Source organism: Phlebotomus papatasi, chromosome 2, assembly GCF_024763615.1.
Source record: "Phlebotomus papatasi isolate M1 chromosome 2, Ppap_2.1, whole genome shotgun sequence".
Classification (NCBI taxonomy): domain Eukaryota; kingdom Metazoa; phylum Arthropoda; class Insecta; order Diptera; family Psychodidae; genus Phlebotomus; species Phlebotomus papatasi.
Genome location: NC_077223.1, coordinates 55,571,875 through 55,592,199, shown reverse-complemented (window position 1 = coordinate 55,592,199; position 20,325 = coordinate 55,571,875). Strand labels below are relative to the sequence as shown.

The following is a 20,325-nucleotide window of genomic DNA, read 5'->3' as shown; positions in this document are numbered from 1 at the left end:
CGAAGACTAGTAGCGCCTCATATGACGAACATATGAATTAAACAAGGGGAAGTGAAAGTAAAAAATTCTCATGTGGATTTGTTTTGATTCGCGGTGATGGTGGAAAATCGTGAAAAAAGTGAAGAGAATGTGATGGAAGTGGACAGAAAAAACCTCTCCCACCTCCATACTGTGAGATTCTACAGTTTACCACCACGAGGGATAACATGTATGGCCTACAATGCAGCAGATAGGCGCCTTGCTCTTTCGAGGTTAGGATTCTTGTTTACATATTTGTAATCCCTTCCCGGAAACTAATCTACGGAGCCTTTTTCATTTCAGGTCAGATGCATCTATAGAATTGTGGAATGTTGAGGGTACTCCCTATATGGAGAGAGTGATTTTTGGTGCACAAAATGCTTCAATTGAGACTCTGGCTTGGGTGAATGAGTGTTTGTTGTCTGCAGGGCTTTCCGGGGAAATTGTGTGCTGGAATCTAAAGACTCTGGAGCCACAGCAGAGTCTCATGGTTACAGGAACATCCATATGGTGTCTGGATGTGCACAAAGACAAAGTAGCAGCGGGAACAGAAGAGGGATACATCAATATTTGTCGAATGGAAGAGATGCTGGTGTACGAAAGAACTTTTGACAAGCAGGAAGGGAGGATTCTGTGCTGCAAATTTAGCCCTTCTGGTGATTTTCTCGCCACGGGGTCTGTAGGCACGGTTAGAGTGTGGAATGTTGAAAATGGACATGCCTTGCATCGAATGACACTCTCAAGGATTGGGCTGAAGACAGAAATTGTCGTATGGGCAATACAGTATCTTCCTGATGATGTCATCGTGGCAGCGGATTCGGCTGGCAGGGTAGTTTTCTTCGATGGAAAGTTAGGTAGTCAAACTGAGAGCTATCAAGCTCTCAAGACAAATGCACTGTGCCTGGCGGTAAATGAAGATGCGACGAAAATCTTTGTGTCAGGCACAGAACCTGTTATAAGGACATACACTCTCACAACAATGAAGAAGGACAGTCAAATGGTGAAGAAATGGGTGAAATCTATTGAGAAGTATCTGCATTCGCACGATGTTAAAGCACTATCATTGGTTGGAAATGTCCTGTTCTCAGGAGGTGTTGATAGTCATCTTGTAGTCTCAAATCTCTCACCATTTTCATCCACAAAATTTGCTCCATTGCTTCGACCAACTTGCGGAGAAGCTACGGAAAATCGCCTATTGCTCCTTAAATATTTTAATCACTTGGAAATATGGCAGCTGGGATCTGTTCAGGAACATTCTCATGATCTACAGAAGCTTCTTGAGCTTCAGAGTCGCGATACAGAAGCAATTATTAGTTCAGCTTTGGCACCAAGTGGAGAGATTCTGATCTATTCAACAGATACCCTAATTAAACTCTTCCACTTTGATTCAAAGACTAAACCAGCTCTTTTGACACCTCTCAAAGTAACATCTCCGCAGTTTTCACCGAGTCTAGGCGTAGTTTTCTCCCAGGATTCAAAAATGATCTTTCTGGTGAAGAATACTGGGCAAGTGGATGTTTTTAGCATCACAAGTCAAATGGATTTGGATCACATACAGACAATAGAAACACACAAATGTAAGTATAAAATATACAGGGGAATTTTTTCAGGCTTCGCACACAATTGGCGGCTTCAAACACCTCATATTTTTTATTCATATTCACTGAGAGAAATCCGAAAAAGTTAAAATAAGATTCCGGAAATGTTAATTTTACCCTGCATTATTGATCCGAAATCGGTGTAAATATTACCCTTTTTAGGTGTATTAGGGGTTAAAGGTATCCTTTTTCATGTTAATTTTACCCTTAAAAAGGTGTAAAATTAACATTAAAAAATGTTGATATATTTTTACACCTAAAACTATGAGGAAAAAAAGTTAATCGCACCCCCGTTTTTTCTCAGTGTCCCTTTAATGCATTTGACCTATTTTTTTCAATGAAATGTGTGACAAGACTAGCTATTAAAAAATATTGCCATAGGTTCGAAGGAACAACTCTTCGACAGGGAACCTCTATTGCCACTTTTGTCAAAATGTTGAAATTTATTTACTGTATCTAATAAAGTGTAGGGGAGGGTGGGGCAGTTTCACCCCTAAATTGCAAAATGGATTTTGGGACCATTTTGCAAAAAGATGATAAACAGAAGTAAAACTTTGTAGGGTGGAATCACCACTTCTCGTCAGTACCCCACTTCTCGCCACGTATATTGAAATCGCTATATTTCGCGATTTGTGAAATAAATGAGCCGTAAAGTTACTTGTATTTTTATTGCTGCTACGTATAGAGTCGAAAAACACTAATTTTTTGTTTTGAATTTAAATGTTTGAGCATTTTTGAGAGGAATATTTTAAGCAAGCGCATCGAATCCAATATTTCTTACCAAATATAGTAAGTGTTATGAAACTTTTATCGAACAAAATTTACGATTTTGCATAAATAATTTGCCTATTGAACATTTAATTACATTTGGCGAATACATAAAATTTGTATTTAGTTAGTTAATATTTCATTTTATATTATTTTAATGTAAAAATGAGCCATGGCGGAAAGTGGTAATATTCTAAAATTGATTCACCACCTGTCGCCATAGCTTTTCAATTTGCGACGCTAACTTCTTCTTCTTTTTTTGTTTTACGTTTTGGCTATCGGACTCAATTAGGTCCATATAGCCATTTCGTTCGCTCACAAATTTTTTTCATTTATCACTTTACTAATTATTATATGCTCATTTTTTGTTTATTTAATGAATGAAAATATGTCTTCTTCATATGTCTTTTGATTTACTTTTCCATGAAGTTTTTATGCTCACTTTTTTCTTTTTTTTATCCCATTTATATCATTTACTCGTCTCTGACTAAATGCTTTGCACTGATTCCAACACTGAGAAAAAAAAGAGGGTGCGATTAACATTTTTTCCTCATAAATATAACACTTTTTAGGTGTAAAAATATATCAACATTTTTTAATGTTAATTTTACACCTTATTAAGGGTAAAATTAACATGAAAAAGGGTACCTTTAACCCCTAATACACCTAAAAAGGGTAATATTTACACCGATTTTGGATCAATAACGCAGGGTAAAATCAACATTTCCGGAATGTTATTTTAACTTTTTCGGATTTCTCTCAGTGAAGCTCCACATTAATCTATTTTCACCGTAATATTCCCTATTTTGTAATCTTCTTGAATTCCTCTATTTACTGAGATATTTTGTCTGTGATCAAAATTTTCGCATTTTTTCTGCGAACAATTTTTCAACTTCTCACATGTTTAAAGGCTTCCTCTGGTCTTGGTCACCAAGATTTTCCTTTCGGTCTAAATAACTTTGTGCTCCCAGTTTATTGCTTCCTCTAGTTCTTTTCAAATATCATCTAGTTGTCCCCACATTGAAAAATTTGCATCGCCGGTGGGGGTTTTTCTGCTTGCTTTTGCATGAATTCATTGGGGACGCCGTCGGATTTAACCTCAAATTATATTTATCTTACTGATTTCACTTTGAATCTAATTTCCTTATAAAATTTCTACTCAAATTTAATCATTGAACTTTTAACTTTAATTTGGGCACTCATTTTACATGATATAGCACTAATTTTTATCAATATCATAATTTTCTTTATGCTCTGAATTCAATATGGACTTATCGTCGCGCTCTTTTGCGGACTCTGGACGACGCTAACTTCACTTAAATAAATAATTTCAGATAAATAATTTGGTTTTTCAAATGAAAGTGAAGAAAAATCATTTAATGTGAGTAATAATAAGGTGATCATGAGGAAAAAGAAATGCTGAATGTATTCTTTGCATAATATTGCTCAAAATAATCGATTTTGAACTTTTCTAAGTGGGTGGCGAGAAGTGGTTACAACACTGGCGAAAAGTGGTAAAAGGTGGCGACGAAGTGGTTATTTTTGCATTATTAATAAAAATCAGTTTTTTAGGTACTCCCGCGTATAATTGTAGGACAATTGTTTTGACGAATCTAGAGCCAATATATCTAAGTAGCTTTGTGTCAAATTTGAGGTATCTGATAATAATGGGCCAAAAGTTATAATACAATTAATCTCACTTTTTCCTAAAAGTGGCGATAAGTGGTTACTCTACCCTAATCTCACTTTTTCCTAAAAGTGGCGATAAGTGGTTACTCTACCCTAATCTCACTTTTTCCTAAAAGTGGCGTTAGTGGTTACTCCACCCTATATTCTCTGAATTACAATTGGGTTTAGGGTTAATAAAAATAATAACAATAATCTTTCTATTTCATTAGTCTATTGTGGAGAAATTCATTTCACTTGAAAGACAGAATGTGTGAAAGTCCCCATTGCGGGGCAATTTCAAGATAAATATGAATTGATTAAAATTACTATTTTGAAGTCTTCTAAGACTCTAAAATTATAATTGATCATACAGAGAAAATAAAATATCGCCAAAAATTTCCAAGCCTATTTCTCATTAATTGAGCAATTTTCTTTGAATTTTTATACGAATGAAATGTCTTTTGTTGCTAAGCTTATTCTGTACATTGTTGGGTCATTATATCGCTTTAGGACATGTCCTTTTTAGTTATAACAGTTTTATAATAGTATTTTAAAGTCTTGAATTTTTATATTCTAAAAAAAATTACAATATCTTGCTGAAAACATTCTGAAAATATATTAAAACAATTAAATTCATCATTTTTAAGCACTTAAAAAACACTGAAAGATTTAAAAAAAAAAAATTTTATGAACTTTTAGGAAATACTACTTTCCATAATTTTAAACTTTATCGAAAAAACAGCTACAAAACATTTTCAATGATCATTTTAAGTTAATTTTAATTAAAAAAGTAAATTGTTAGACACTGGAAACTTCTCCGTGTGCTTGCATGAAACTGCCCCTCACGAACTTTCGGAACTCAAATGAAAATTGCCAGAACCGTTTTGGATTTCATTCAACGCTAAATGCCTTATAATAATCATAAAACCACTGGTAATTTAATATAATTATGTTACTTCGAGAGATAAGTGCAATAGTTCAGAAATTGTTGAAAATAAAGCATTACAAAAAGTTCCATTTAGATGCAGTTTTATAAAATCAATTACACAATTCAAACGAGAAGCGTCACGAAATTAATTATTTTTATGAACATGGGTCTCAGTTATCTCTTCAATAACATAATGGTTCTATCTCATTCCTTTCAAAGGGATAAGAAGAATATGCAAAAATTAAAACTGCCCCGTCGTTAACTGCCCCACCCTCCCCTAAGTAATTTGCCGTTTTTTCATTAGTCTACGTTTTGCGATAAGGATAAGTGTTCAAATTTTGTACTCTAAATGGTACAGATTAGGGTGGGTGTCAATAGGTCCTGACACAAGTTCTTAAAGTGTCAAAAGGTGTTCCTTTCACCCTAGATCAGATTCATTAATAAATTAATAATGAGAAAAAATACGAAGTGTTCGAAGCCGGAGTGTGCGAAGCCTGAAGGCTTTTCCATACAATTTTTATTTTAACAAAATTTATTAAAATAAGTATAATGCGCTTTTTAAATAGTAGGGGAGACTGGGGCAAAAAGTCACAAAACGAATATTTTATTTTTTTTACAAACTACTCGAACAACTCCAAAATTTCTAATTAGCACAGTTTTATAAGAAATTTACCGCTCTACAACTCTGTGAAAGTAATTTTCATCTATTTTGCAAGGAAATACATTTATCGAGCCGTTTTATAAAACGTAATTTTGTGACCATTATCAAAAATGCTGGGGCAAATAGTATCAGGTATGTGATGTTATCACATTTTGATTCGCTTTGTTACGTGATTCCGTAAATTAAAAAAATTCCTAGATAACATATTTTCATAAGAAATTTATTCCTCTACACCTTTGTAAAACACCGTTTTCTCTATTTGAACGATAAAAACGCTTTTCAAGCTATTTTAGAAAAAAAACACAAAAGACTGCAAATCGTTGGACCAATGCAAACAACAAGCGGCGACACGTGGCATTGATGTTTTTTTTTTCCGTGAGACATCATAAATTGTTTCGGTTTTTCTTACTTTTTGCTTCATATTAAGGTCCCCCGACCCCCCTGACCCGAGCTATAAGGGTCCAAAAAAAATTTTTTAAAATGGCCATAACTCCGGTTCTAATCGTCAGAATTTAAAAAGTGAGGGCTTTTTGGAAAGCTCTCATGAAATGCCACTTCCCCTTCTAACATCACAAGTTCATAAAACCACCGCTAGGGGCGCTATTTTTAAAAAGAAGATTTTTAAATTTTCTAAATTAAATAACTCAAAAATTCCATTGTGCATCGGGCTGAAATTTTAGTATGTTGTAGCCCTTGATTATACCTATCAAACAAAAAAAACTTTAGTCCGGTTCTAATTAACATATCGACCTAAATTTTACCTTTTTGGTTTCGTCTCGATGATCACTTTCAGATGGAAGTTCAAAAATTCACCACAGGTGGCGCTGCGATAGCGTCAAAATTCATTGAAATTCAAACTAACTTTTCTCAAAAACGGCATTGTGCAAGTTAATGAAATTTTAGTATGTTGTAGTCCAGTCTAGGACGTTTCCAAAATGGTGCGTAAGTGCGCTGTGGTTTCAATAGAACCGGAGATATGAGGGGTCAAAGTTCACGAAAATCAAAAAATCATATCTCCTGTTCTATTTGACCGATTTTGATGAATGAGGGCTTAAAAGAAAGATCTCACCAAATGCTACAACTTTTTAGAACATTTGAACTTCGTGAGACCAACACCAGGGGCGCTACAGTCAAAAAACCAATTTCAATATCACATAACCTCAATTATCTCGACTGTCGCTGAACCGATTTTGATTATTACTTCGACATAATTGTAGAGGACATCTGTCTCTATATTTCGTCCATACACCATTTTTCAATCAGACTACGCTATCTGTCCGATTTTGTCGTTTAAGTGTGAAAAAATTGATTTTTCCCATAATAACGCTTTGAAACCACTCAGATGCCAATTTGACTGCCTCTACTCGACCAAGACACTTAAAATAGGGTTTTAAATGGAAAGTCTCACAAAATACAACAATTCTTTGATATAGTTGAAGTTCATCAAATGAACACTTGGGGCGATCTGGTCGAAAAAACGAGTTCAAAAACAAAAAACCGCGCTTATGTCGGCTTCTGATTAATCGATGAGATCAAGTTCTATAGGAAAATTATAGAGAACATTCTGGTCTACATTTCACCCATATATCACTTTTCTGTCACTCCATCCAAATCCTTGATATTTTGCAAGATAACTGAATGGCGTCCCACAACTTCAGCTCCAAATCGAATTTGCATGCATTCCGAGTTAGCTCACATTAAGAATCTCACCCACATAAGCCGGTTAGGATTATCTGTCCCTTTTTTTGTGAATTGGAAATGTTTGAAAAGCAGCTTATATAGAAATGATGTATCGTACATAATTAATTGTTGGGCTCCTATCTCTCTCCCTTCACCTTCAGACATCAAGGACTTGATTCACTTGGTGACTTCTGGTGGAAAATTTCTTGCTTTGGCTGGTCTTTGCAACAGTGTGGTGATTTGGCGATTTGAAGAAGGATCTGGCAGGTGGAAAAGACACATAAATCTGCCCAAATACATAAACCCACCCACAGCTATGAGAATTCATACTGCATCGCAGCGTCTTGTGGTGGTTTATTTAGATGGGAAACTAATTGAATATGATCTTGAAGAATTGCAATTCACGTTCTCAGTTCATATTCAGGAGGGAAGTCTTCAGAGATCTATAATGAATCTTGCTTTGGATCCACGTGATCCAAATCTCTTTGTTTTGCAAGATGAAGAAACTATTTTCAGTATCAGGAAGCTTCAAGAAATTGAAGAGGACACTGAAAATATTCAGGAGAGGAAGAAAGTTAAGAAGACTAAGAAGTCGGATGAAAAGGAGAAATTCTCGAAGAAAATCATCCGAGAAACAAAGGTAGAATTTCTTTCTGTTCTTTGTTAAAAAAAATATAGTACTTAATGATTTTATTTATTTTTTCAGCATTTAGCCCTTCTAACTTGGTTGGGAAATGAAGAGATGGTGGTTGTAGAAATTTCAGAAGATTCCCTCCTTGAACAACTTCCACCTCCTCTGAAAATTAAAAAGTATGGCACTGGATGAGGATTCCATTTAGATATTTCAGGTAAAATACTACAATCTTTTTTTTTTGTACAATAAAATTGTGTATTAGTAAAATTCTTATTTATTGTATTTTTTAGCTGAGATTTTTTACAATCTCAGCATCAGTAATCCTAGATGAATTCCGATCTCGTCAGATCGGACCCAAATTTTGCATTCTCAATCGAACTCACAACTGTGAGGGTCGAATCAGAGACCTCGCCGCACATCTTGCCTATTGCGCCACTGAGATCCTCAATTCAATCAAATCAATTCAGTGGAAGAAAAATCAGGGGCATGTTAATGGTGCCAGGGTCGACTTGCACTACCGTTCAAAACATTAAATACACCCTCCGTAAATTTAAATACACCTGGTTTGGACAGGGAAAACGCTGTCAAGGGGTAACTCATTCCCATTTTTTCTGACAAGGGTTGCTGGTTTCTCGGGTTTCGCGATGCAATTTTTGGGTTTCTCGGGTTTCGCGATGCAATTTTTGGGTTTCTCGAGTTTCGCGATGCAATTTTTGGGTTTCTCGAGTTTCGCGATGCAATTTTTGGGTTTTTCGAGTTTCGCGATGCAATTCTTGGGTTTCGCGAAGCGTTTCTCTGACAATTGACGAGGGTTTCTCAGTATGAATTACCCCTTGAACGCTGTATAATATCCAGTTCTATTGACTGCAATAGTTTCATAATATAAACCAAAGAGCAGTTTTAAACAAGATTTGAGAAAATACCTAGGCTAAAAAAATTATAATTTGAGGATCAGTCAAAAATTAACTTTTTGGACAAAAAAGCAAAAGTAGCCCCACATTTTAAAACTGATCTTATCTTTTAATAATCATTTAATATAAGCTAAATCCTATTAGTAAATATTATTAAGAGTCAGAAAAACTGAAAATAATTCCGAGGGAATATTTTTGGTACGGATTGTGGTCGGTTTCCGGTGTGATCTGTTTTGGAAGGGGTTTCTTCTTTGAATATTAAAATTTCCAGCCCAAATTCTACTTTTTCAAATTTTTTTTTTAAATTATTTTTCAAATTACTTTTTATTATTGTTGCAATTTCATTTCTTTTACTTTATTATTTTATTTGAAAAAAAAAATGAATAAAATCATGAAATTCAGTTCTCCTCGAAGAATCCTCCTTTAGTTTTGGTAAGCGTAAGCGCCTCACAAATTCGGGGCATCCTGTTGATCAATTTCTCCAAAATGTCAGAAGGAACTCTGCCTACATATCCTGAAGTGTTTCCACCAAGATTGGAACTGATGTCGGCGCCTTCTCTCGAACCGCCTGGTCGAGAAAATCCCAGAGAATTGCAATGAGGCTACAATCGGGTGGCTTTGAAAGAGATTAATTTTTATTGAATTTTCTTACATGGATCATATTCATGGGCTCATAAACCGGAAGTCAGAATTTCTGCTAACATGAGACATTATGGGTTTTATTGGGGATGAGTTTGGCTACCAATTTTTGTTACTGGTTTGTAGTGTTTGCAGCACCGGGTACCCGGTTCCTGAATACCCGGACCCGCCAGGTTTTTTCACGGATTTACACGGTTCCTAGCCATGGAACCGGTTCTAGAACCATTTTTTTTTTGAATAATTAAACTGAATTTTACTTCAAATCTAGAAGCCTCTAGCCACCAGCCACAACACTTTTCGTTCACAGGAAAACTTATGAGTTAAAAAATTTAAGAAACGTGATTTTGAATGTAAGGTAAAATATCCTCGAGTCGACTGCCTCTCGACTCGACCACCCTCTGGGTACCTTAAGTCGACCGGTGGAAATATTTATTCAATTTATTTATTTTTGCAATAATATTTAGCGAGTGGTTTAACATCATTGAGTCAATTATTTCATAAATAATACGAATCAGTTGGAAATTTGTAAAAATTGACCATTAAAGACTGAAAAATTAATAAAAATGCGAAGCGTGAAAGAAATTTCTTAAATAAAAATTCGCAATTTTCCCATTAAATTATGGTATGTTTTTGATATCCTTGACTTTTTTCTTAAGGAATTATTTCAATTATTACCCTTAAAGATTACTAGAAAATTTAAATTTTTAGTCTAATCGCAAGTCAAGGACTTTATCTATATTACTGTGCATCAATTTTAGTTCTATGCTGAAGTTAAATATTAATTTTGAGTCCTAAAAATTGAAGGTGTATTTAATATATGATGTTCCACAATTCGACCGGTCGACGAATCATAGTAAGTGAAGTTTTTTTCACTGAAATATTATTCTATTTTGGAACAATTCTTAAAAATGTATTTTCCTATTTTATTTTAATGAATTCTTAATTTTAAGTGTTATCTGTGAAGTGTACAAAAAGCCCAAGTTAAATTAATCACTTTATAGTTTTGTGGTTCATTTAAGTTTAAGAAAAAATGGGTGGTCAAGTAGAGAAACCCCAGGCGGTTGAGTAGAGGCACTCTGATATCAAAGATCTCGAGTAGAGGAACACTTCCCATTTTTGAAACATTTTCATTTTTTTTTTGTAATTTTACATTATATTATGGCTAATATAAGTTTACAATTAGATAGATAAAGATCTATTCTATAGATTTAGGTAAAAACCCTATCAAAAAATACAAATTATAACTGTTTTTTCATATGTTTTTCACAAAATCTATCCTTAAGTGGTCGACATAGAGTACATTACCTTAAAAAATCAGAATTTAAAACAATTTTACGCTATATATTTGAGAAACTTTACGGTCGATTTTTTTTCTAATAGAGCAGTGATGACCGGCCGAAGTAAATTTAGGGGTGCCTTAAGAAAAAAAAAATGAAAAACTCACCAAACTAACAGAAAATTAAATAAATAAAATAGGGTAAGTGTGCCAAATTCCGGCCAGCTTGCAATTTCGGCCACCTATTTTGTTCTTCCAATTTCCATGATTTTTTAGTTTTTACATACTCTAGAGATTATACAATGCAAAAGAATAACAACAAATGTAGCTTTGACAAACGAGATGACGTGAAAAAGACATTGGAAGAATTCCCGAAGGGCAAGGAACTATGAGAATGAAGGTGGCCGAAATAGGGCACCAAAGCTATGTCTACATTTTTATTCATTTAAAAATGTATTAAGAACGATTTTAAAGTTGATAAAGACGATAAACTGTCTACAAGGTTCTAAGCAACACTCCTAAAGTAGAAGGAATGAAAAAAATCAATTTCTATTAAAGATATTACATTTCAAACTTGAGACGTTGGTGCTTGCATGCAACTATGCCGAAATTTGGCACACTTACCCTACCTGATTATTTTATTTAAAATGGAGCATTTAAATCTTAGACTAAAGAAAAATATGCTAAGGAATCTTATTTTATAGATACGTTGCTGGAAACATATAAATTTTTGCTTTAGCGAGTGTGATTTTCATGGACCACAAACTTGAGTGGACCAATAAAGTAAAAAAAACATTTCGATAATAACTCCCTTTATACCAAAAAAACCCTGTAACTTTTGTCGTGAGTTCAAAAACCATCTACAGAAATCCTGCGAACTAAAAACGGCTATAGAAAATTACAGATTTAAAAAATCATTTAACACATTTCTAGGATTAAAACTGAGTTGGAATTTTAAACAAAAAGCAATTTTAGAGTTTCTGAACATAAGACAACATTTCAGAATTGCTCGAATTCGGAGTCCATCCACATAGTGACTATCCCCAGAATTGTTCTGGACAGGCAATTCTCGTGCTTCTTTCCCATCTCTTTATGAAAATGTTGAGAATTTGGGCAGAACGGTGTGGAAAATAAAAAATGGTTATTTATTTCTTACAGGCTCCCAGTGAGAAATCCTTAGTCTGAATTCAATTATTCAATTTTTCCTTCTCTTCAATTTAACCAAAGATCGTTTTGCTTCACGTTTTTTAGACTTTTCCAAGAAATAGAATAAAATATCGTTTTTTGAGTTGTAATAATTTAACATTGTTTCTGCGAGAACGATAGGGAAAAAAGTAGCCCAAAAATATAAGTAATTTTTCTGACAATATTAATGAATAATATTTTTCAATTTAATGAAAAATATTACGTATGAATATTGTAGTTTTTATTGCCAAAATGGTTTTGCTTAAAAAATTAGAGGTATAAAAAAATAAATAAAATCAATTATGAATTTGCGAATTTAAAAATTCGTCATTTTTGAGCCCAAATATTTACTACATAACAAATAGCTAGAGACTTGCAAAAAATATTCTAGATTCCTTCAACCTTCTACTTTACAATTTATGTTTTGTGGATACCATTGAATGCTAAGCCTCGTTTGTAGTGTGTCAGGAACTGATTTGGCTATGAACGAGCTTAGTCGTCTCTGGACTTTAGTCGTAAGTGTGTCTAGGTAGGGCATTATATTCATGGGCTCATGAACCGGAAGTCAGAATTCCTGCTCACATGAGGATTGTGGGTTTTATTGGGGATGAGTTTGGTTACCAATTTTTTTTTAAATAAACAAAAGGCCTTGTTAAAAGATTGCAAACGGTTTCGATGGCTATCTCGCTTTTTATTATCATATTTATTTGTTTACAAATAAGTAAACAAATTATTTCTTTTTAGCATCCTTCAGACCAGCACCGGCATTAAATTTAAAAAAAATAATGTCACCATCTTCAACAGTATAGTTGCGACCTTGTTGGCGATATTTGCCGGCGGCTTTAGTTGCAGCTTCACTTCCTTCCTCTTTAAAATCCTGAAAATGCATTACTTCTGCCATAATGAACCCCTTTTCGAAGTCTGTATGGATTTTTCCAGCAGCTTGGGGAGCTTTTGTTCCCTTCTGTAAATATAAAACATGTGAAGATAAGTTTTAAATAAACATTTAAATATTAAAAGAAATATACCTGAATAGTCCATGCCTTTACTTCGTCAGGGCCTGCTGTGAAAAAATATTCCAACTGGAGTGCTTTATATCCAGTCAGAATTATTTTATCTAAAATCGAACGGATCTTGTTCTCCTCAGCATATGCTTCACGTTCTGCATCTGTTTCAAAATCCGCCCATTTAGTTTCAAAAAGTCCAGAAAATGGGATAATAGATGCTCCAGGATCGTTTTTATCTACCCAATCCTTAATCTTGATGAGCCACTTATTCTTTTTCCTTATAAAATCTTTTTCTGACAGATTAACTAGATAAACCACTGGTTTTGTTGTCAGGAAAAGATATTTGTTAAGGATTTCAATCTAAATAACAAAAGTGCAAAATTAAATTTAGAACAAATGAAGAATATAAAAAAAAACTTACATCATGTGCTGTCCAATCAGCAAATCGAAGATGTTTTTTTTCCTCGCAGAGAATATTTTTGACTTTCATTAGAGAATCCTAATTAGGAACAGGAATATATTAGATGAGCACATATATTCTGTCAGTAGAGGAGGTTGAAAGTTTGGAGTGGTATATCTCAGCTCCTGATGAATATAATTGGATGAGTGAATTATTGTTGGAAAGCTTGGTTCATTAGCTTTTAGAATCTTGTATACTTAATCTGCTATGGATAAACCATGGTCATCCAGAACCATTTATGTAGAGGAAGACACATTTTGCAACGTCTTTTTGGCCAATAATATTCCGTCACTTATCGTCCAAAGAAATCTATTTTTTCTGAATTCCAATCGAGCGGCAAAATGGTGCTTCTTAAGTAGTGGTTTCTTTAGCGGTTTTATTCACTGTAGGCAGTTTTTAGTCATCAGGATTTGTCGAATTCAACGTGTAGTGATTGGTACTTCAATATCGTTCCAGTATTTGAGAAGTTTTATAAGTAAAAGTCACCGCTTCGCAATAAATTTGTACCAATTCCATATCAGATAACATGGTATTACCTTTGAAAGTGCAGTATTTTCGTCCTTAGGAGTCCTATTTCTTGAAGAATTGATAAATAATGTTACCCAAACGACTCATCCTCTTCGTAAAAGTTTTCATTTTTACACTAATTCCCCTAGAGACTTTGATTAAGCCGTTTTCATTACATAAAAGCTTATGGCCTCTATCAATCACAAATTCTAGTTTTCAAATAAAATTTTCCTACTGTTGAAAGGTTCCAATTTGAATAAAAAGACAGATTTGATCATTTTATTGTCAATATAAGCCATTTCTTATTAAAGAATGGTTCTAGAAACATTAAAAAATAAAAATATCTATTTGAATTTCGCACTTTTTCATACCACAAAACTGAATTAACGGCCAGTATGCACGCACGGACGACAGTGAGTGCGGGTCACTACGATAAAAATGGATGTTGGGTAGACCTCTACTTGACATAATAATACTAAGTTGATCCGACCCACCGACCACCCACATACCTATTTCAATTTCGATATATACCTATTTGAATTTCGTGCACTGTATACCACTCCAAACTTTCAACCTCTTCTACTGACAGAATATATGTGCTCATCGAATACATTGTAACAATTAAAAGGGTTAAAAAAAATATTGAAACAAACTGAAAATCTTACGTATTCAGGCTTCAGTTTTTTATCATTTCCTCGCACAACTGCTCTTTCCAATTTTTCCAGGTCCTTGTTCAATTTATCAACATCCTTTAAACGTAATTCTTCAGAAATAATATCCAAATCTTGGACTGGGTTTACTTCACCGTCAACATGGATAACATCATCATCATCAAAAGCTCTACAGAGGTGAAATATAGCATCACATGCACTTATATGTGAAAGAAATGCATTTCCCAGGCCTTGACCTTCTGCAGCTCCTTTCACTAATCCCGCAATGTCCACGACGTTCAAATACGCTGGTACTTTACTAGCTGGCTTATGATAGTCACACAAATAATCAAACCTGGCATCCGGCACTGGAACCCGGTCTGCAAAATTCAATTTTTTATCAGTCAATGTTGAAAAAGGGAAATGTATATTATTTTTACTTACTTTCATTGGGATCAATAGTGCAAAAGGGAAAGTTTTCCGCTGGAGCTGCGCTTTTGGTGAGCACATTGAAAAATGTTGATTTTCCGACGTTTGGTACCCCAACAATTCCAACACGTAAATTTGTACCAACACGACCAATTAGCTGTTTTCTCTCTGGCTCTTCCACTTTTTTCGGTGCCATTATATCTTTAGAAAGATTTTTCGATTTATTTTGAGTTTCAAAAACTAAGTATTTTATTGAACGATAGTGAAAAAAAACTCCGAGTTTGTAGCTATCGATGTGTCAGCCTCCGCGTGCTCAGCAGTGTTGCCAACACTTCGGTGACAGTGACAGTTCCTCCTAAGATATGCTCAAATCTCCTAAATTTCAAATGTTTGAATTTGAATATTCACCGGGAGTATTGCCTTTGTTAAGAATATTTATTGCATGCGAATCCTTAGTAATTTTCACATGAAATTTTTTACTGGTGGTTGGAAAACAAAATATTTTTTGTTTATTTATCAGAATACGGAATAGGAGGATAGTTAAATGGTTCGAATAATTATCCCTATTTTTTTAATTATTATTATTTTTTTTATAAAAGTCAATGGCTTTTCCACGACAAAAACCACAAAAATCTAATTTTTCCATCTATTTTTTTTTGCAAAATTCTGAAAGTGGATAGCATCTATTTATTTCATAAAATCTCTCTGTAAGTAAAACCGGTCAGTTTTATAAATTTATTTTATATGAACAATTTTTAATTATCTATTACAAATTTTATATTTTACAAAATTCTATAGAACTGCCTTTATTATGATTAATAAAAATTACCTTGAATTTGTTTCAGAGAAATTAAGTTTTATAAACAAAAAGTCTTTCAAATTCGTGCATTTGGAAGCGAAATGTCATCCAATTTATGGTTAAATTTGGACGTAGAATAATAGTATGTAAATCAAGTTTTTTTTTAAAAATTATATGATCAATCTAAATTTGCAAAGTCTTAATAATAATTGCAAACTTGTCAAGAAAACTTCTATGCAGTTAGAACACAACAAAAAAAAAATCAAATGCCAATTTGAGCAGAAAACATTTGTTTCCGCTATTTGGCAAACATAATCAAAATTGAAAAATGTAACCAAACTTTCTTTTTAAATGCAACTATACACTCTGAGCTAAAATGTGTTCCAATTGAAAAAGAACAGAATTAGTGAGGATACACAAATTATCATATTTGTAATTTGCACATGAAACTTGACAAAACAAATTTTATTACTTTCATAAATTTTATACAAATTCAGTAAAATTAATCATTTTAAAATATTATGATTTATAATTTACACGTTTTATTAGAAAAACGCGTAAATTAGTCAAAAATAATAAGTCTTTATAGTGTAATCTTCTTCTAAACTCTAAGCAATTCATTTCTTAAGAATGAAATACAGTAACTCTTGCTTGTAATTTAGTTCTTTTTTCGATCGGGATATTTTTTACACCTAAAATTCACCCCTAAAATTATTCATTATTTGGATGATATTTGTCTCCTCAATTCACACATTTGCGAGACTATAACTTTCAGTGTACACCAAGTGCTAAAACTTAGCATTTTTATACAAATGTTGCTAACTATTAGTAATATTTTTCTGAGTTTCCACATTTGGTGTTCGCAAAGCTGTCTACACATTATGAGAAATTTCTATCAAAAATTAGCATCAAGATGTGTGCTTCAAAAACTTGCCTTCACATTGGTATGAATTTTTGATAAAAAGATGGGTTTTTGAAGTAAATTTGTATGTGTAGGCAATTTCTTTCCCGAATCAATTCAATTAGAAGTAATTTTAATAAAAAAATTCTAAAAGAAATTACTCGCTACACATTGGAACAAAATTCAACAGTAATTTTTGACAGAATTTTTGAAGGAAAATATCACAATTCGAGATTATTTTTCATGAAAATTTGTTGTTTCACTGCTGGGAAAAATAAGAAATGCGTTGGTGGACGTTCCTTGGGATAATATTTAGTAAATTTTTGTGGAAAATATCCCTAAAATGTGAAAGAAGAGTGTTTTTCTGGAGATTTCATTCCTGGTGGAATCCACTGCAACTTTGAAGAAAGAAACATTTCCTCTCACTTTTTTTCTTCTGTTGAAAATGTTTTTAAGATTAACGATAAAAAATTATTTTTATCCACAGCAAATACCACGATCACGCAATATTCATGAAAGTAAGGACAAAGTTTTGAGGTTTTATTCGCGTATTCCAAAAAGTCAATAGAGAGATGCAAAAAAAATCCGTCAAAGAAACATGTAAAAAGAAAAACAACAAAGTGAAAATAGGGAAACTCAAAAAATCAAGCTGAGATTATGTTAAAAGGGGAAAAATATATGGAAATGTTCCTTCCTTCAAAGCTGGGGATTCCACCAGAATGACATTTTCAGAAAAACACCCTTCTTTTGTATTTTTGAGATATTTTCCACAAAAATTCACTAAATACTATCATAAGGAACTTCCACAAACACTTTTTTCACATTTTTCAGCAGTGAAAAAACAAATTTTCTTGAAAAACGATCACAAGAGCAAGAGACTTGGAAATATATCAGCAATTTGTCAAAAATGTTTGAAGAAAAGAAACATAATGTGGAAGCATTTTTCTCCTAAAACTTCTTCAAAAATTGGAATTATTCTTTAAAACATTTTTGAAGTATTTCTTGATGAAATCAGTTCCAATCCAATGTGTAGAAGTGTAGACACTTTTAGTCTTTAATTTTAATTCAAGCGAGAGTTTCGTTTGAAAATGCTTTTGTTGACATTTTTCACGTTAGATTGTGTTTGTCGCAATTTTTCTGATAAATTTTATAGATAATTTCGATAATTTCTATAAGAAAAATATTCTCCTAACTCCTAGATCACAATTTTCGAACCTAAATGACCACTCGAATCTCCTAAATTTAGGGAAAATCTCTTAGAGTTGGCAACACTGGTGCTCAGGTCGTCTTCACCATAATACAATTACCTCCCTCTGTTGTAAAATCTGCAAATTGAAAATTAACCGAAATATCCCAATGATAAAGGATGCGGAAAATTAATAACAATATTTTTTTGAAAATATTTTGCATTTTTTTGGGCTATGTTCATAGTGAGCTAGTTCATAAACTTACCATTTTATTAAACAACTTTATTTATTTACCACATATGCAATATTTGCGAAAAAAAATTGCAAATTATTTTCAACAAAATATTAAAAAATAATGTTTATATTGAATTCTGCGGCAAGATCCGCAGAGTTTTATGATTTTCTGCATCCTTTTGTTAAAACACAAAATTCTATTATATTTCTAAAAATACTTAGAATAAAAAATCAAAATGTGGAATTTTTATGTTGGCATGAAAGGACGTTACCCATGTAACACAAGGCTTACTAAGTGACATGAAAACCTTATACGGACGTCGTCACTACTTATCTACTGACCTGTTGAAGTCTGACTAGGAGAATTTAAGTAACTAATACGTCAGGGCACGATATTAATTGTTACTACCTAAAATTTACTTCATTACGACTTGATGAAAATAGGCAATTTACATGTGGTAATCAAGAGGTCATAAATATGTAAATGTATGACATACGCCATTTTGTGATTGAGTATATTACTTCAGCATGACGTAATTTCGACGTCGTTATTGCCAACGCTCATTGCATTTTCAATCATGATTCTGGAAAATTATGTGAAAGTGTGCCAAATTTAAGTATATAGAGAAAGTTTGTGGCAATAAGCGAACTCTTTGCACGAACTTTTCCTATGTACTGTATTGTTTAATGAATTTCTCTAATATATTAGCGTGGTAACAAGTGTAGTTGGAATTACGTAATAATCAGGTAGTGCTATCTTGCAGTATTTACCTTAGTATCACCTAATCTCTACCTAAATCTGACGTAATTTCGACGTCGTTATTGCCAACGTGCATTGCATTTTTCAATCATGATTCTGGAAAATTATGTGAAAGTGTGCCAAATTTAAGTATACAGAGAAAGTTTTTGGCAATAAGCAAATAATCAAACTGGATTTTTCCCCGAAATTTTCCATAATTTTTCCTACTTTTAAAAATCATGGAAAAATCATTACGTAAGCCCGTGGTCTCAGTTACCAAATCTCGACGTCGGTATTTTTGACAGCTCAAGAGTGCGACTAGTCGTGTTATCCGGGAGTGGAATTAGAATTCACAAGCCGGCCGTACAAATATGCCGAGCTACTACACAAATGTTGCAAGATAAGTAGGAGTCGATGGAATTTGAGTAGATGATGGAGGTAGTAGAGAATGTGGAAATCAATGAGAGGTTCGCGATCTCTCTGTGGCAGAAATGTTCAGATAATGTGATTTTTAAAAAATTAAGACATTTGTTTATCACAGATTTTTATTCTAGGCTTGCAAAGGAACTCCATTTTGCAACAAATAATAGGCACACCACTGAGGATTCCTCCGTAGTAGCAACTATAAAACTTGGGACCTCCAGAAAGTGTCTAATGAAAACCCTAAAATCACAATGAGACGAAGAAAGCTGAGGATATCAAACGTCGGGAGACTTTGTAGACGTTCAAGCTTGAGAAGAAAAATGTCACAAATCAAAAAAGGCTATTGTAAGGAAAGTCAATAAATTTTTTTAACCATTTTAAATTGAACTTATGGTTTTGAAAGAGCAGGGAGTAGAAGCGACGAAAAATTTGAAGAGAACGATGAATTAAAGAAGTTTCCCAAATATATTTTGTAAGCTTTGAGAAACGGAATATGGATTATGATTATGGTGATAATTTTTATATTAAGCAATAATTGCAAGGTTTTAAACATTATTTTTATGCTTACATAATATTAAAAGAATGTAAGATTTGTTTGGAAGCGTTTCAGAATTTTCCTAAAAAAATATTTTTTTTAATAGGCAAAATATGATATTTAAAACGATTTATTATAGAATAGGGTGTTATAGTTTGTAATCATCCACAAGAATAGGATTTTTATCACTTCTGAATAATTAAAAAAACACTATTTTTCACTGAACATTCATATGCTGTTGGGTACTCAGAGTCTCAAAAGAGACGAAAGAGTTAAGGATTAGTGGGTGGAATTATACTTATTTCCACCACTGTAGGAATGCAGGGAATGCAGTTAGATCCTTCTAAAAAAAATTACAATATTTTGTAATCATCGTTTGTTTGAAAATTTGATAATTATTTCAACAAAAAATGTTTTCTTAATAATTTAAAAAAAAACTTTAAACTAATGCGGATGAACTAAATTTTACTAAGTTAATTTTAAAGAAA

At 33.1% G+C, this 20,325-nt stretch overlaps 2 protein-coding genes across 2 annotated transcripts; one reads left to right on the top strand and one right to left on the bottom strand.

Annotated features, from left to right (window-relative positions):
• Nucleotides 1-6: 6 nt before the first annotated feature.
• LOC129801777 (U3 small nucleolar RNA-associated protein 4 homolog) lies at nucleotides 7-12,989 on the top strand. The gene is made up of 5 exons (XM_055847093.1): nucleotides 7-251; nucleotides 322-1,595; nucleotides 7,483-7,961; nucleotides 8,028-8,169; nucleotides 12,711-12,989. The coding sequence occupies exons 1-4, from the start codon at nucleotides 97-99 to the stop codon at nucleotides 8,145-8,147; spliced, it is 2,028 nt and encodes a 675-aa protein (XP_055703068.1). The 5' UTR covers nucleotides 7-96; the 3' UTR covers nucleotides 8,148-8,169; nucleotides 12,711-12,989.
• Nucleotides 12,637-15,381, bottom strand: LOC129801788 (obg-like ATPase 1). Its single transcript, XM_055847110.1, has 5 exons — nucleotides 15,035-15,381; nucleotides 14,606-14,970; nucleotides 13,395-13,472; nucleotides 12,995-13,333; nucleotides 12,637-12,930 (listed from the first exon to the last, which is right to left on the bottom strand). Exons 1-5 carry the CDS (start codon nucleotides 15,213-15,215, stop codon nucleotides 12,697-12,699), a joined length of 1,197 nt encoding a protein of 398 aa, XP_055703085.1. The 5' UTR covers nucleotides 15,216-15,381; the 3' UTR covers nucleotides 12,637-12,696.
• Nucleotides 15,382-20,325: the final 4,944 nt, after the last annotated feature.